The 16,836-nt window shown below is 41.1% G+C and overlaps 1 protein-coding gene across 5 annotated transcripts; it reads right to left on the reverse strand.

The window, feature by feature from the left end:
• Window positions 1-277: 277 nt before the first annotated feature.
• Window positions 278-15,074, reverse strand: dzip1 (DAZ interacting zinc finger protein 1). Of its 5 annotated transcripts, XM_040014979.1 has the most exons (20): window positions 15,056-15,074; window positions 14,574-14,680; window positions 13,875-13,951; window positions 13,082-13,684; window positions 11,084-11,168; window positions 9,351-9,466; window positions 8,352-8,510; window positions 8,127-8,258; window positions 7,985-8,047; window positions 7,753-7,881; window positions 7,442-7,490; window positions 5,345-5,395; window positions 5,112-5,171; window positions 4,490-4,665; window positions 4,192-4,393; window positions 3,687-3,861; window positions 1,520-1,878; window positions 1,142-1,263; window positions 861-1,020; window positions 278-734 (listed from the first exon to the last, which is right to left on the reverse strand). In XM_040014979.1, exons 3-20 carry the CDS (start codon window positions 13,875-13,877, stop codon window positions 649-651), a joined length of 2,730 nt encoding a protein of 909 aa, XP_039870913.1. In that variant the 5' UTR covers window positions 13,878-13,951; window positions 14,574-14,680; window positions 15,056-15,074; the 3' UTR covers window positions 278-648. The 5 variants fall into 5 exon arrangements, with proteins under 5 accessions (XP_039870913.1, XP_039870911.1, XP_039870914.1 ...); XM_040014977.1 differs by lacking the exon at window positions 15,056-15,074 and having other exon boundaries at window positions 14,574-14,707; XM_040014980.1 differs by lacking the exon at window positions 15,056-15,074 and having other exon boundaries at window positions 13,875-14,022; window positions 14,574-14,707.
• Window positions 15,075-16,836: the final 1,762 nt, after the last annotated feature.

The following is a 16,836-nucleotide window of genomic DNA, read 5'->3' on the forward strand; positions in this document are numbered from 1 at the left end:
GCAGATATCTCATATTTTGCATATTCTGTATATTTAGCAGTTGAATTAATGCTGAAATGTTGTCACATGAAGTTTTATGTTCAAAATCCACAGAATAGGCATCTCAAAAGATTGTTTCTTGTGACATGTTAAGACTTCCTATTGTACAGCTCATTGTTTTATTTCATTCATTGGACATATTTCATTGTGTTTACTGACATTAAGAATACTTCCATTAAAGCAAAACTTGGAAGCATGCAAAAAACTACTTGCTTGAAATCATTTCATAAGAAAAATCTATGATTGCTTGTATAAATATTTTATTTACAAAGTCACATACATTATAAAATGGGATATACAAAATCGTACCCACTCTACATACAGTACCAAAATCAGTATCTCATTTAAAGTTTGGATTGTATATGAGTAAAAAACAAAATAAGAAAAACAGAAGACAATCTATTAAAAGATAAACAGTAAAAAAGACTAAGGCAAGAAGAGAGTTTCGAGGTCTATGGTATTGATTAGATGGCCACCTTTTCTATGCCAACCTCTGAATCCTAGCTACCTTTGTGAAATATTGCTTTCCTCTATTTACAGCTTTTATAATATGGCTTTTTATGATTGATTGTAGTTGCCAGAGGAGGTGGCTGAGGTTTCTTTGTGTGATCAGCTGATGTCCTCAGAGTCACTGATGTCACTCAGGGAGCACAGGCTGCTCTTTAGCGTGCTTCCTGTTCCAGCTTCAGTTAGACCTGAGAGCCACACGACAACACACAGACAGCATGAGACAGAAGCTTCATACTCCAAATGTCAACATGTCCTCCTATGAAGACCACGAGAGGCAGTAAAACATTCATCTGCATTAAAGTGGCACTGACCTGATTTAAGACCTTTCTCTGTGGGGGTTCCCCAGACACTAGTGCTTCGTGATTCCAGGCTTTTCCTCATTGGTCCTGAATCCTGGGCTGGTTTTGACATATCCCGTCGGTCCTCTAAGGAGGAGACCATCCACTCGCTGCTCTCCTCTAGATCTGTGTACTGCCAGCAAGTATATTAGCGTTTCAGCATTATGGATCATTTTTAATTTTGCGATGACAGCTTACATTTTTATTTATGCAGTATCAAATCAAAGCAATCCACTGAGGTCACATCATCTTACACTGAGTTCCTGAACCTCATCCGCCCTCTCTGGTAAGACGCTAATGCCACCTGGTGGTTTCTTGACTGCTCTCTCAGCAAACTGCTTCTCCATTTTTCTCGCCAGGTCACTGATTTTGTTTTCTGTAAAAAAGACATAACACACAATTTACACTTTAAGGCATTGTAACAATACCTTGGAATCTTACATAACAAGCAAACTATGATAGCATAAACCACATTCTGTGAATGGTCTTTGATCAACAACCACTGATCAAAATCCAGATAGTACCATTCACAGGGAGTTGAGGAATGGCTATAACCACAGCACTAAGGGTGAACATGTATGCTGTATAATGTCATTTTACACAGATCCTTCAAAACATCAAACCTAACTAACCTTTCCTGTGGTTTTTCTTTTCCACATTGCCGTTCTGGTCTTTGTAATTCTGGAGGTCAGTCTCCTGCTGCTCGCTGACTTCTGACCAATCATCTTCCTCTTCATCGCTCTTTAGTTTTGTGACCGCAGTCTTGGTTACACCACCCACTTTGGAGTACTGAATGCTGGAGATAGGCGACTGCCTGAAAATAGCCTGCCTGTCCTGGACAGGACGGGCTTTGTCAGCTCTAGTTTGGATTTGGGTTGCTTGGTTAAATCTGGGTTGTGGTGATTTCCCCTGCTGGTGTTTTAGGGGCTGTTCCTCATCCTCTTCTGTGACATCATCCTCAGATTCCTCCTCTGAACTGAAGGGAGGAGTCCTTAAGAATGACACAAATAACAGTTTTTGCTGCACACAACTAAGTTGACAGTGATCAGAACAATGTTGCATTTAGTTTCTGTTTCAAATAAACGAGAAGTCAAAGTGTTAACTTTTTAAGTGTAAGAACTTCATTGATAATAAAGCCAGGGGTCTTAAACTTAAATGAGCTGTGGGCCAATGCTGGCACTGTCACTTCATTGGAGGGCCACTTTAGTGTTCAAGTAGGACCCCCCCCCCCGGACATCAAACAAGAAAACACAGTGTTTTGTTTCAAGCATTGTATAACAGGTCAAAACTGCAAACGTGATCGCAATTTATTTCTCTCACTCTCAACTAACTGAAGCCTTTCACGGAACTACCAAATAAACACACTACTCCTCTCTTTCTGGCTGGACACGTGGCAGCACTTCAGCTACCATTTTGTTTGTATTTAACAAAATAAAAGTTTACTTCAAGGGCCAGACTGCTTTATATTTATTCATGTCAAAATATGGGCCGCAAGTTTGAGACCCCTGAAAAAAGCCGTAGTTCCTAGTTGATGTTCAAAATGCTACAACTTAAGCAGTCTATGACAAGTCAGCATGAGGCTGACAATGTTCTTAACGGTATTTCAGACTTTGCAATTTCCTGGAAAATGATTAGAAAATTGTTGATGTGTCACACTGCACTTGGAAGCACTTTCCTTACAAAAAAATACCCCGGTCAGAGATGTGTTCCTTGCTGGGGGTGTTGGATGATCAGACCACATCAGCTGTGATATACAAGCCCCACCCCATCCGACAAAAGTGAACATCCTACACACTTTCACTGTTTGCATGTGCATCCAGCACTGAGTCTGATACAGGTTTACCTGCCACATCCTGACAGTACAACACCTGTTTTGTGCCCAATCGTTTCAAAAATGTTATTACAAAAAAAAAAATCAAGAAAAAAAAAAAAAGAAGAAAAAAGTGGGAATTTCCAGAAACAACCAAATGGAACTGAAATAGAACATTTGCATTTTCCAAAGTGTTGGTCGTGATACTAAACTATTATTATGATTCTACACAGAGAAGAAAAGGAGACAGAAAATACTGAAGTAAGGTTACAAAAGACCTCAGCACCTGTGTGTCACAGCCTGTACTGACCCAGCCCAGCTGCTTCATGTGTGCTAGCATAGCATACTAGCCTTACAGCGAACGGATAGCACTCTATACTAAAGTCCAACCTACCCATTAGCTGGCTGCAGGCACTGGGGCTTAACAGCACACTGTTACCATGAAAACCATGACACACACAAACACACAACTCTGATTATGGCGACCTCTACCTTTTTGTTGCGGATGTCTTGCTGCTATGGTAACCATCTGCTATTTTATCACGTTAACATTCCTACTGGAGGTGCGAATGCAAACAGAAAAGAGAAGCAGAACTCAGCAAAGCTCACTACATATAGTCGTATTCTAAACAAATATTAAAAATATAAAATTCCCTGCAGCCTTGCTTTAGCACGGGTTCATTTATGCCTATAACCATGTTCACAACCAAACATACTTAAATATATATCACTTTGATTTTTTTCAGTAAATGGCAAAAGTTTTGAACCTTAACTGTGCTCCACTGAACTGATGATGAACAGACCGGTAATATAAGTAACAGCGTGCTATATTTAAATGGTTCAAAACTGCGTGAGTTTTTTTCAATGGCTCATCAAAGATGACTTTAGAACATTTATCACAGCTATGATTAAACCATGTAAATATTGAGTGGACATTTATGGACAAACTATTCTTTTACAAAGACTGATAAATGAACTTGTTGTCATACTTGGTAGCAAAGCTCTTTAAGGCTGTCTTGGAGTTGGGTGTAGAGGTCTTGAGTTGGGCAGTGGCCTTGGTCCTTGGTGCTGGCTGAGGGGTCTTAGGCTGTCTGATTGCAGAAGCAGACGCCCCCTGGCTGGCTCTGGAGGGCAGGCTGCTGGAGCGAGGGCGGATCTGCAACACTGAATGAAGAGAAAAACGAGTCAAGTAAACACAATTAGCAGCTCAGTCACTGACAGTGTGTCAGAACTTAAATCAGCTTATGTGGCAGCAAACAAGCTATAACAGATTACACCTACCTTATGGAAAGCACATGCAGTCATTGTCAAATAAAATAAAATTCAACTTTACCCACATGCGATGAAAAATTCTGATTGTAAAAGGAGCAGCAAATCTAATAGTAGCTCAAACAGCAATATAATTGACAAAAGCACAGTGTATTATTTCTTGTTGGTTAAGAAGATGATCTCATGCACTAAGAGGCTTTTGGATGATTAAGAACTGGAAAGCACCTTGAACAGGGTGTCTGGATCTAGGCTGAGAGTATGCAGCAGGATTGCTGGTGCTTTGAGCACCCAGCTTCTGCTCCACAATGCTCTTTATCTCTTCCCGGTGGTTCCAGTAGTCAGACATCGACTTTGCAACACTCTCCCGCTTTGAATCCAGCTTGGACAGAATCGCAGTGAGCTCCTTGTTCTTTAGACCGCTCTGATCCTTTTAAAAGAGGTAGAGGGAATAACATTAGCATTACAGATTAGCATAATGGTACATATTCTTCCTTGTATTGCTGATTAGGAATATGCAACATACAGGCTTGACCCCCAAGTTCTCCAGCTTCTTGATCAGAGCCTGTTCAAGCTCTGCTTGTATCTCTCTCTTTATGTTGGAGTTCCTTTTCAAAGCGCTCGTGTTCACCCTTGGCTTCTGCTCTGGAGCCGGCTCAGGCTTCTTCTCCACCACCTTTCTGTCTGACTGGCTGCTCGAGTCTGTAAAGGACATCTCAGTCAGTCAGTCGAGCTGTTCAGGACATTCATGGTCCAATTACAGACAGCAAAGGGGAAATAAGAGAATACAATGAGCATGCATTTGGCAGTTTTCACATGAAGCTTCAAACCACAGGTGGAGTTGGGTAGATGTGACTGCAGAGGAGGAGAATGTCTCTAAGTTTATTTGTCAACAACAAGGCAACAAGATGATGAATGGACATGATGATGACAGCATCACAGAATATACACAGGCCAAGAGTTGGCTTTCCAAAATGCTTTAGTGTACTAAGGTCATCTTAACGTCCTTTGTGTCAGTACAGAATAAGATGATCTCAGTCCAAATGCACTCATGGAAAACGGTCACTCAGAGGAGACTGATTTATCCATGCAGCAGCAGCATGCAATCAGCTGGATCTGCTGGTTTTAATGTCTTTAGTGTATTTTACCTTTCTCCTCTTCTGACACCTCCTGAATAGGATCCAGCTTAAGAACAGAGACTGGCTCCTCTAATTGGACAGCATGAGGTCCAGGTAAGTCAGAAGGTCAGATAAAATGAATACTGAGTATGAGCAGTAGAAAAACAACACAAAACGCTAAATCTTTTGTGCACAAAAGCACATGCACAGCCTCACTGGGAGTGACAAATGTTGCTTCTGGTGGCCCGCTTCTATTAACTTACCGACTAAAACTCTTCTTTGTTTAGGCTCCAAAGCCGGAGGACTGACAGTGACTGAAAAACAGAAACAAAGATGAAAAGTGTGGCATTAAGATCAGAAATGTTATTTCCTTGTTATAGCATTACAGTATAAACTATATATAGACTATATGCTCAGAGTTATACCACTGCTTCCACTATATCAATGTAATTTCATATGCGATACAAACTTTTCCAGATACCATCATGCAGATGAGATGCATAAATAACTACTTTAGCTTTTGGTGTTTCAGAGTAATATATATGAAAGTTTGATTTTAAAAATTAGACTGCTTCATTTCTGCTCATGGTGGTTCTGTGCTGGACAGGTCCTCTGTACAACTGACAAGATGAAGTGCTGATTGAGTGTTACTCAAGGCTGATGCGTTTTTACCACAGACAGATTAACTTGTGCCACAATGTCTGGAAGAATAAGTCCAAATTGAAATTGTCTGACAGAAAATGAATGCAAACAAACCACAGAAAAGTGTCATCATTTCTGTAAGAGCAGCACAGTTGGCATATTAGGACACAATGACTCCTTATAGCCCTTTGTCTGTTTTTTCTAACACAGCATAAGAGTTGATTATTTATTATTTTGGACGTGTAGTTTAATTTATTGCTGGTTTATTTACTTATTTTTTTTGTGATGCCAGTAAAATGATTTATAATCTACATACTGCTGACCAAAAGGTGACTTACTGTAAACCTATATAAAGGCCTAGCACCAATGTTCCCTAATTTTTCATGCGTCTGAGAAAACACACAAGCTCCCTGAGCGGTCCCTTGGACCACTGTGAGCAACATCAGACGTGTGCACTGTGGTCACACCAGCATCGAATCCATTCAAGTTACATGGTTTATTAAAATAATCAAATTACAGCATTTACATTTATGTTAGACTACTTTTAATTAAGTGCTTTAGCCCACTTACAATGAAAATTTAAAAAAAATCTTGTTCATGACCTGTGTAGCATGTTAACACTATTGGAAGTAAAAATAACTTGAATTCCAATTTTGAAAACACAACTTTCTTTCTTTCTTTTTTTTTTTTTTATAAAGCTCCGACTTGTATTATGAGTCTGTGTTCTGGGAGAGAGTCCTGTAACTGTTTGTCTGCAAATTACAGTATACAGTGGCTTGCAAAAGTATTTGGTCCCCTTGAACTTTCCCACATTTTGTCACATCTCACATCTCAAAACACCGCCGTCACTCCTAAAACTTCCCCCTTCCTAAACAACTAAATGCCATGTTGCCATATCATTTTTTGATTGGTTGACATGGTACATTTTTCCACCAATAGAAAAGGGTGGGGGTTTTTTTGGTTTTGCTTTTGCTCACAGGCGGAGAGCGCTTTCCTTATAAAACACAGTTTTTACCATTTCTTCCCGCAGTAAATATAAAGAACGATAGTATTCAGGAAAAAACCCCAAACATTGCAGATATTTTTATCATAACTCTGGTTTTACGTGGCCTATCAACACAATTTAAAAACTGGTATAAAGTCCACACTTTTTCCATCAATTGTTCCGTCTGTCCTGCTCACATCTCCAGTGGTTGTACACGTTGTCATTAACGTGGCTTCACTCCACATCATCCACGCTGCTTTGCTAGCTAAAACACCGGTGTCGGCACATAAGGACGCTGTCATAGCCTGTCAACGACGTTGATTAGCTGCGTATATACGAATGTGAATCGCATTATTGGCTGGAGCAGCCAGTCACTGACTGACTCACACTGCAAAACAGAATGAATTGTTAACGTATTTATTTTAATTTCAATTCAGGTCAGATTTTTGTTTTGTTTTTTGTGCGCAATGCAGATTTTCTGTGCACAGAGACTGTGCCAGCCGTGCGCGATTACGCACGCGCACAGCTTAGAACCCTAGCACCACTCTAAATACACGCATCTATTACTGAATAGACAATTCTATGCTTCAAACACAGGTGACTGTTCCAGCAAAAACAGATGTGATGTAGAAAGGCAGTGGAGTGGTTGCACATTGCTAATGCAAGCACACACAAGCTACAGGAGAATGCCACCTACAGCTGTGACTGTGGTATTATTAAAAGGAATCCATACCTGGTACTTCAGCTACTTTTGTAGGTATATTTGTGGAAATGGTCTTTATCTGGGGGAGAAAACAAATGTCACTTACTAGATCACATGATCCAGTATCTTCAAGGTTTTCTTGGTTTATAATCTAAAAACTGAACTACTCCAGGAAAAGCACAAGTAGCTTCCAGCCAAATGTACACTATCTCATGTCAATACAAGCCCATGTAGCAAATACAGGATATCCTTAACAAGCACCGGACCCTCGCCTTACTTCCTCTCTCAATATAATTGTGCAGTGAGGCGATTACTGTGCCACTGTGATTGTGTGAGCTAACCTGCTCCCTCTGAGCCTTGATGGTTTGCTCCTTTTCCTGCAGCCTCTTCCTCATCTCCTGCTGCTGCCTCTGGCTTTGCTCCTGGTACTCTGATAAAGACGACTGCATTTTGCTCAGCTCATTCAGCAGCTGGAAGACAACGGGAAGAGGATGAATTTTCCGGCTGGTTCATTTCAAAAGAAGCTTGTTTAATACTGCATATGCTTTAATCAGGATGAACATTAAAGCATACCTGATTCTTTTCAGACTCGTGTTGAACCTTCATTTCTTGCAGTCTGGATTCCCACTTCTTATCCTATAAGAGTCATTTTTAGCAATTTAAGTGGCAATAAAAATAAAATCGCTTTGGGGTTTGCAACAATCTCAGGACTGACCTGTTTCTTCAGCTGGTGTTCCAGCTTTTGGATGGCTTGGATCTCTTTGTACATGTCCACATCTCTCTCTGGCTGTGAGTGCACAGGGCTGACTGACCTTTCATGCTTGGCTGTCTGATTCTGATTTACTTCCTATGAATGGAAACAGATAAGAAAGATTATAGGAATGATTAAGACACCCTGAAGATCAAATCAGTGGTATACAAAAAAATACTGATTTCATACATTGAGAGCCTGAATATTTCGGTTGTAAAGAAATTCCATCTCTCTGCGCATGCCGTCCCTGCTGTCTTCTATCTTTCTGTCCATGCGCGCCATCTCCTCGGCCTTAAAACGGTCCAATTCTCTCAACAGGTCTTTGTGCATCGATTGTTGTTCTTTTTCCTAGAATCACAACCGTTAACATGAGCTTCATTAGTGACCACAAAGCTCTCAAAAAAAAAGCTTTCGCACTGTGATCCATATCTTACAATAAAATAGCAGCATTTTGTGATGACAGTGTTACAAAGTGAGATTAGTGGATAAGCTAGGAATATAGACAGTATGGAAAATTGCCGTTTAAAAAAAAGAGCTATTTCTAAAGTGATTCTGACTTGAATTTATTTTCTGGCAATGCAGTAATACAGTGTAACAGGGGTATTGGGATCAGTAGTGTCATCATTTCAGTTGTTGTTGTTGATTAGGAAGAAAAAGGATGTCATGTGCTTTTCTGGACCACAGGAGGGCCACAGTGCTACAAGCTAATCCAAAAGTCTATTATCTATTATTATAGGATATAGTGTACAATCTAAAGCACCTTGAGTCGACTGTTGTTGTGATTTGGCTCTATATAAATAAAATTGAATTGAATTGAAGTCAAGCTCCATCATGCTGTAAGATTGTGTCAGTGCCCCAGAAAAGGGTTACCTTCACTTTAGCCAAGGCACCATTGATGCTAAAAAGTACACTGAGATCTTAAAACATCATGTAAAGGCTTCAAGACACTTTTTTCCATGAGTATCTCACAAAGCTGAGAACCCTTTTGGCATAACAACATTGCACAGCTTACACCTGTAAGAAGAACCTTTTTCTTCTTTTTATTAAGAGTTTTCCAAATAGTAAATATTGTATTATTTTTATTGTTTTATTGTAACCCAGGCCAAAGATAATTTACAAATCACAGCTTTCAGTTTTATTTGATTAATGTTTTCTGATTAAAGTTCAGATGTTGCTTTGTGATCCTACCTGAGCTATTTTGGCTTCTAACACCTGCTGTTGCTGAACAATCTGTTCCTTCAGACTGCTGATCTCCAGTTTGAGACTATTAATCTCAGATTTCTGCTCACTGTGGGAGTTCAGCTCTGAAAAGACAAGTGACAGTGACATACAGTGGCTTGTAAAAGTATTCGGCCCCCTTGAACTTTCCCACATTTTGTCACATTACTTCCACAAACATGAATCAATGTTATTGGAATTCCACGTGAAAGACCAATACAAAGTGGTGTACACGTGAGAAGTGGAACGAAAATCATACATGATTCCAAACAGTTTTTACAAATAAATAACTGTAAAGTGGGGTGTGCGTAATTATTCAGCCCCCTTTGGTCTGAGTGCAGTCAGTTGCCCATAGACATTGCCTGATGAGTGCTAATGACTAAATAGAGTGCACCTGTGTGTAATCTAATGTCAGTACAAATACAGCAGCTCTGTGACGACCTCAGAGGTTGTCTAAGAGAATATTGGGAGCAACAACACCATGAAGTCCAACGAACACACCAGACAGGTCAGGGATAAAGTCATTGAGAAATTTAAAGCAGGCTTAGGCTACAAAAAGATTTCCCAATCCTTGAACATCCCACGGAGCACTGTTCAAGCGATCATTCAGAAATGGAAGGAGTATGGCACAACTGTAAACCTACCAAGACAAGGCCGTCCACCTAAACTCACAGGCCGAACAAGGAGAGCGCTGATCAGAAATGCAGCCAAGAGGCCCATGGTGACTCTGGACGAGCTGCAGAGATCTACAGCTCAGGTGGGGGAATCTGTCCATAGGACAACTATTAGTCGTGCATTGCACAAAGTTGGACTTTATGGAAGAGTGGCAAGAAGAAAGCCATTGTTAACAGAAAACCATAAGAAGTCCCGTTTGCAGTTTGACACAAGCCATGTGGGGGACACAGCAAACATGTGGAAGAAGGTGCTCTGGTCAGATGAGACCAAAATGGAACTTTTTGGCCAAAATGCAAAATGCTATGTGTGGCGGAAAACTAACACTGCACATCACTCTGAACACACCATCCCCACTGTCACATATGGTGGTGGCAGCATCATGCTCTGCTTCTCTTCAGCAGGGACAGGGAAGCTGGTCAGAGTTGATGGGAAGATGGATGGAGCCAAATACAGGGCAATCTTGGAAGAAAACCTCTTGGAGTCTGCAAAAGACTTGAGACTGGGGCGGAGGTTCACCTTCCAGCAGGACAACGACCCTAAACAAAGCCAGGCCAACAATGGAACGGTTTAAAACAAAACATATCCATGTGTTAGAATGGCCCAGTCAAAGTCCAGATCTAAATCCAATCGAGAATCTGTGGCAAGATCTGAAAACTGCTGTTCACAAACACTGTCCATCTAATCTGACTGAGCTGGAGCTGTTTTGCAAAGAAGAATGGGCAAAGATTTCAGTCTCTAGATGTGCAAAGCTGGTAGAGACAGACCCTGAAAGACTGGCAGCTGTCATTGCAGCAAAAGGTGGTTCTACAAAGTATTGACTCAGGGGGCTGAATAATTACGCACACCCCACTTTGCAGTTATTTATTTGTAAAAAATGTTTGGAATCATGTATGATGTGACAAAATGTGGAAAAGTCCAAGGGGGCCAAATACTTTTGCAAGCCACTGTAACTGCATGTAAGCATGTTATCAACATGCTTCATATTTTTTCTCCATGTTGTTCTTCAGATCAATCCTAACTTCACTTACTGCTCTCGTACTCATCAGGGTGCCTCCGCTGCATGTGATTCTGCAGAAAGGAGGCATTGAGGAACGATTTCTCACAATGCAGGCACTAAAAGCAAGAAAGAACACAAAAATGCATTAATTAAATTGGCTGCAGAAATAAATCACTACGTAATAACTCAAAATTTATAATAAAAATCTTTAATATCTCATCATAAACACACCAATGCTACTATTATTTTACCACACTGTGGTGGACAGTGCTCTCTTTTATGCTGCAGTGTATTAAGACTGCATAACACACGCTTACAGGCACCAACAGCTGGAGACCTGACAGCTTTGTAGTCAAGGTGCATATATAGTTGGTGTATTGTAATGTCAATTATCTGCGGACTAATCTGCTCAGTCAAAAAACAAACAAAAAAAACAGACAGGTGGACTGTCCAATGGGACCCAAGCAGACACTAGCGGACTAAAAGTGTTTTTCGTCTGTCAGTGCAGCCTGACAGACAAAAACACCAAGTGGCTGATGTTGGCAGGAGACTGGACTTACTTAGGACTCTGGAGGAGAGGGAGCACATTGAACAGACACCCTCTCCACAGCCTCCTTGCTGGCAGAGGAACAGCAATCACTTACACCTTCTCTTACTAAGGAAGAGCTTTATGAATCAGCTTTATTTTATCAAGTAATTGCACAATAAAATAAAGAAATGCTATTTTATAACTTTTTGTTTTTTTCTCCTTAAAGAAGTCACAATAGTAACAAAATAAGGTAGCAGTTAAAGAGCTGTATCAGTAAGAGTATTATCAGTACCCTTAATTTTTAAAAATATCCATCTTTATGTGAGGTGTTTCATTTTGCATAAATTGTAACTGAGGAATCTGTGATAACCGATCTTACAAAATGATACTAATTCCTAAGATTTCACAAATGTAGTGGAGCAAACCACCTGTCTGTGTGTTCATGAATGCAGCATGTGTTTGATTCAGACAGAGCCCAGCAACATAAACATGCTCCAAACGGCAGCATCCTGAGTTTAGGCTCATGTTTCCAAACAGACACATAGCATGAGTGATGATCATGCTTCCCTGCGGCAGACATCACCACACACCAGCTCTCACACACACACACACACACACACACACACACACACACACACACACACACACACACACGCTACATTTAACACTGCCTCTGATTGTTCCTGGGACTAAATATTGCTACAGATATGTTGTCAAAACATATGTTAGCAAAAACTCAAATGCAGTCATGTGACTTGGAGGGGCTCATTCAAATTACTGGTTAGGAGTAACTCTGGAAATTAGGAGTCAAATTAAATTAGTCTTCAAAGACAGCAGTGTGGGTTCATGTTGTAGAAATATGGCACCAAAGTAGCAAAGGTCCTCAAAGGACACACGCACATGGCCTCGCTATCAATAATTGAACCAGCTCTGTTAGCTGAGCTTCTAGCGCACACCTAGCAACCACATGCTCTCATGACACACTATATCTGTTGCCTTGGGAACAGCCTAGCCAGGTCAGAGCTAGTTGTTCACCTGAAGAGGACAGGAAGCTTTTTTTTATTTGTGTGATAAATAACCTACAGGGACAGCATTCACAGACATGCGATGAGATGGCAGATGGGTTTGCTTTCCTTTTAAGATTTAAAAAAAATACACTAATTGCCACTAAATGACACCATCTGCTCAGCAGCTTTAAATCTGATTTTTCCTGCATGAAAACAAAGATTATTAGAACTTGACTGTGGTTAGGACATAACAACTGCTTTCAGAGCTGCAAATTTCCTTGGGCCATGCTAAAAGCTTTCCATTTTTCCCGTGAAACCCTGTTGTGAAATGCACAAAGCCAAAGATGTGAATAGGTTTCAGGAACAATGACAGACTTGGGCCTTCGGAGAGGAAAAAAAGAGGGTGGGGGTGGATGTCTGCTGACACACATATATTAAATTCAAACAGCTCCAATAGCCCTCAAAGAGAAAGCGTTTAGCCTGTCAACGGTACCTTGTGGCTGCTGATGATTCGTGGGGCGAGCAGCGACTGCTGGGTGCGAATAACCTTCTTTCGCTGCTTGAGCTCTGCAGTCAGCGCCTTCACCTTCTCCTCCTGCTTCTTCTGCTGAACCAGCAGCTGCTCACGCTCCCTGGCGGTGGCCGACAGCCTCTCCTCTGCCGCACGCAGATTGAGGGAGAGAAAATCCTGGCAGTGGAGGAGCCACTCCACCGTGAGCTGAGCAAGGCGCAAGAGCTTCAGCAGAGCTGGGTCCACGGGGGTCTGGCACCGCTGGCATCGCTCCCCCTCCAAGCTGCAGAAGGTCACCATGCTGATGTGCTCCTGAAGGGCATCCACATCCAGCTGGCTCACTACTAAGTCTACATCCACTGCATTGATCCGCCGCCAGTCCACGCTTTCTCTGCGTGGGCGGAACTTGAAAGGGAGAAAGGCAGAGGTGGTGCTGGACGGAGTCATGCCTGGTGCAGATGATGCTGTGTGGCCGTTTACAATGTTCTGGCTGAGAGGAGAATTCAGAAGAGAGGGGATCCCGGCTGACGAGTGGGTCCCCTGGGTGTCACTGGTGTATGGGTAGTAGACTCCCTCGTGAAATGGCTGAAAAAAAGAGGAGAGAAAAGGATGGAGTCACATTATACATACAATACTAGGAGAGAGAAAGAAAGACAGACATCAAGAAGCATCTGCTTCAGCGAGGTAACAGCAGAGCACAGATTCCACCACTTCCTGCTCAGCCTCCTTCTACCTATGTTGCTGCTGCTGTCCTCACACAGCCAATCTCCCTTACCATCTTCGACTGGTTTTGCCTTTACTCGAAGAAACAGATCAAAGAGCCGTCACTCCTCTCCGGTTCCGCCCCTGTTGCTAAAGCAGCACAAAGCGACAAGCAAGATTAGGCGTCCGCCCCGTTACCTTGGAGACAGCGGCGAGCGTCCCTGGGGAGAAACGTTATCTAAACAGCGACCAACAAAACGTGTCCACACAGTTCACGGTGCGCTGTAACCTGCAGTACATATCAGCTTATTCTGTACAACAAAGTCTCCTCACTCACCTCCATCTAAACGGTGTGAAACAGAATAAAAGGCGAGCTAACGTACCTGCGGAGGAGCACGAGGGAGGTTCAGGAAAACGTTTTCCATGCTAACAGCAAATACCGTTAATCTGTCGGCATCACGTCTCTAAACAGTCATTTCAAGTTCGGGCAGGCTTTTGTTTTATTCCCCTGCTTGATCTCAAGTCAAACAACAGCAGGCATGCTTGAGCTTGTCCTTCTTAATACTTCAAGTTACGGTTTAGAAAAAAAGAGAGACCACAATAGCCGCTAGCTAAAAAAAAAAGAACAACTCTTTGAAATCTCTTCATGCCTGCCTGTCTGGGTAACGGACAGTTTTCTTAAGTCAATATTAAACCTTATTACACATCACTAACACCTGTGAATATCTAATCTTACGTTTGACATTGGACTACCACATGAAAAATAACTTACCTGGAAGATTGTGATTTTAATTCGTGGCCTTTAAAAAAGTTTATTTTCGACGAGATCCCAGGCGATTTGAGGGTGACGTAGCTGCTGGTCTCCACATTCCTAAATGCCTGCTCCGAAAAGACAACGGTCAAGACAGACGTAATAAATACGACACTTCCTCGTTTGCCTTTAAAATAAAATGCCAATGCAGCAAAGTTTAAGCTAAATTTAAATCTTTTTATTTCATTTTACAGAAACGCAGTAGTACAATGTTCCCAAACATTAGCTATATGTTTAACCTCAGCTTTTTTTTCTGACTGAGCCGTCATTTTCTTTTATTTTTATGAATTACATTTTTAATTTTTTAGCGATATTCAATTCAGGTTCATGTCTTATTTTACTGCGGAAACTCCAGTTCACTGATCCGAGCAGAAACACATCTGTCACTCTGAAAAGTCTATTTCCAGCTTTGATACCAAAGCTTTCCAAGAATTACTACGAACCTGTACTTTGGCGAAGTAAACACATTATTTCCGGTGTTATCCGGCGTGAGTTTGACGCATCTCGCAGTAAGAAGTGGGGGAAGGGAGCAGCTGTTCAATTTGGGGCTGAATAGGGGTGTAGAATCTTCCCACTTACATTTAAAAACACAAAAAGAGAGCACATTAGAAGAAATTGTGAGACACCTGCATATCTACAGGGACGCAAAAGCACCATGTATAGATGCATGTGAAGATTTTGAAAACTTTCCGATCCTCTAACCTACAGCATGCCAGGCTTGCAGAAAGACTCCACCTTGTGGTTGTTTCCTTTTGCCTTTTTTGTTTGCTTCTTTATTACATTATTTCGTCCTTTCTTTTCAGTTCCATAGAAGAAGAAGGAACAAAAATAAAAACACACGTTCAAGCGGATTTGAACTTCTCGTGATCGTTGTTTTTTAACTAGACTTCGTAGATGCGTTAATGTTGTTATTTCTCCATCACATGTGAGGTATTTACAGCTGACAGGTTATACAGCAACATATAACACGGCCCCTGGGTCTTTGACTCAAAGTCTTTTGGTTTTGTGAGTTAATGATTTGTCTTTGTTTTTAAGGGATTTATGTTCTAAACATTTATAGATTTGTGTTATTGGTTTGATAATCCCCCCCCCACCTTTCATTTGCATAGCATTTGTTATGTATAGTTTTGTTAGTTCCCAGTCATCATCTGTCTGGTCTTTCTGTGCCACGTCTCCTCAGTCAATCATGTCTTCATGTTTGTTGACCTTTTTGTCTTTTTAGTCTGAATGTTATTTTGTTTTTGCATTATGTTCAGTTTGACCTTCTCTGACTCGTTATCCCTGATTTGTTTCTACTGTTTCCCACCTGTTTTATTTTACCCTCATTCTCTGCAGTGTATTTATTGTCTGAGTCATCCTCAAAAATGTGTTCCCTGCGGCTCTGTGTTCCTTCCTTGGTTAGTTAATTCCTGCCTCATTCTTTACTCGTGTTTTTGTGTTATAGGGTTATAGGTATATATAAGGTATAAGGAGACTCTTCGGCATTGAAGCTGCTTTTAAGCTAAGTTTAAGTCTTGTCTCACGACTCCTGTATTTGGGTCCACACTTTGCCTGCCACACAGCCATTCTTGAAATAGACTCCTATCCAAACAACATGTTTTTTCAGGGAAGACCTTAGTGGTAAACATGTCTGTGTCGCAACTTTTATTTGAGACATGTTGCTTCCATCAAATTCAGTATGGCCTTCTTTCTCTTCTTTTTTAAATGCTACATTTTCTCAGTTTAAACACCTGTTTTCTGTGTTGTACTGTGTTTGCAAAATAACTGAATCCTGTTTTTATTTAGATTTTTACACAGCAGACCAGCTTTTTGGATTTGGGTTGTAATATTGTGATGTTTGGTAGAATCTGTACTTTTTATTGTTTCTACCTGCTGTATTATGGGAGAGAGCAGAGATGCTGAATAAAAAATTGATGCTGAATAAAAAATTCTCTAGCTATATGGAATTTTAAAGTGTATTATCGAAACTTATTCTTTAATAAACTGAACCTCTAACATCTTTCAGTCCATTTCGATTATTGTAGGGGTCACACTATTTACCGCATCGTCTCGCCAGCAGAGGTCAGTAGAGAACTGATCTGTGCTTATGCAGGCGCTTTGACTCTATTGTGGAGCAGCTGTGGAGGTTCCTCCCTCCTTCCCTCTTTGTCAGAGTAAATGTTGCCCACTGCTGCTATGATGGAGAGCAGCTAGAAGAGGCGACACAGTCTGAGCATTAATAAGG

The sequence above is a fragment of the Simochromis diagramma genome, unplaced genomic scaffold (assembly GCF_900408965.1).
Source record: "Simochromis diagramma unplaced genomic scaffold, fSimDia1.1 OVJJ01000680.1, whole genome shotgun sequence".
In the NCBI taxonomy this organism is placed as follows: domain Eukaryota; kingdom Metazoa; phylum Chordata; class Actinopteri; order Cichliformes; family Cichlidae; genus Simochromis; species Simochromis diagramma.

Coding starts and splice junctions, on each gene's coding strand:
- dzip1 (XM_040014979.1), bottom strand. Junction 9,467..11,083: donor CCCTGATGAGTACGAGAGCA/GTAAGTGAAGTT, acceptor TTGTCTTTTCAG/AGCTGAACTCCCACAGTGAG. Junction 8,259..8,351: donor GAAATATTCAGGCTCTCAAT/GTATGAAATCAG, acceptor TTCCATTCATAG/GAAGTAAATCAGAATCAGAC.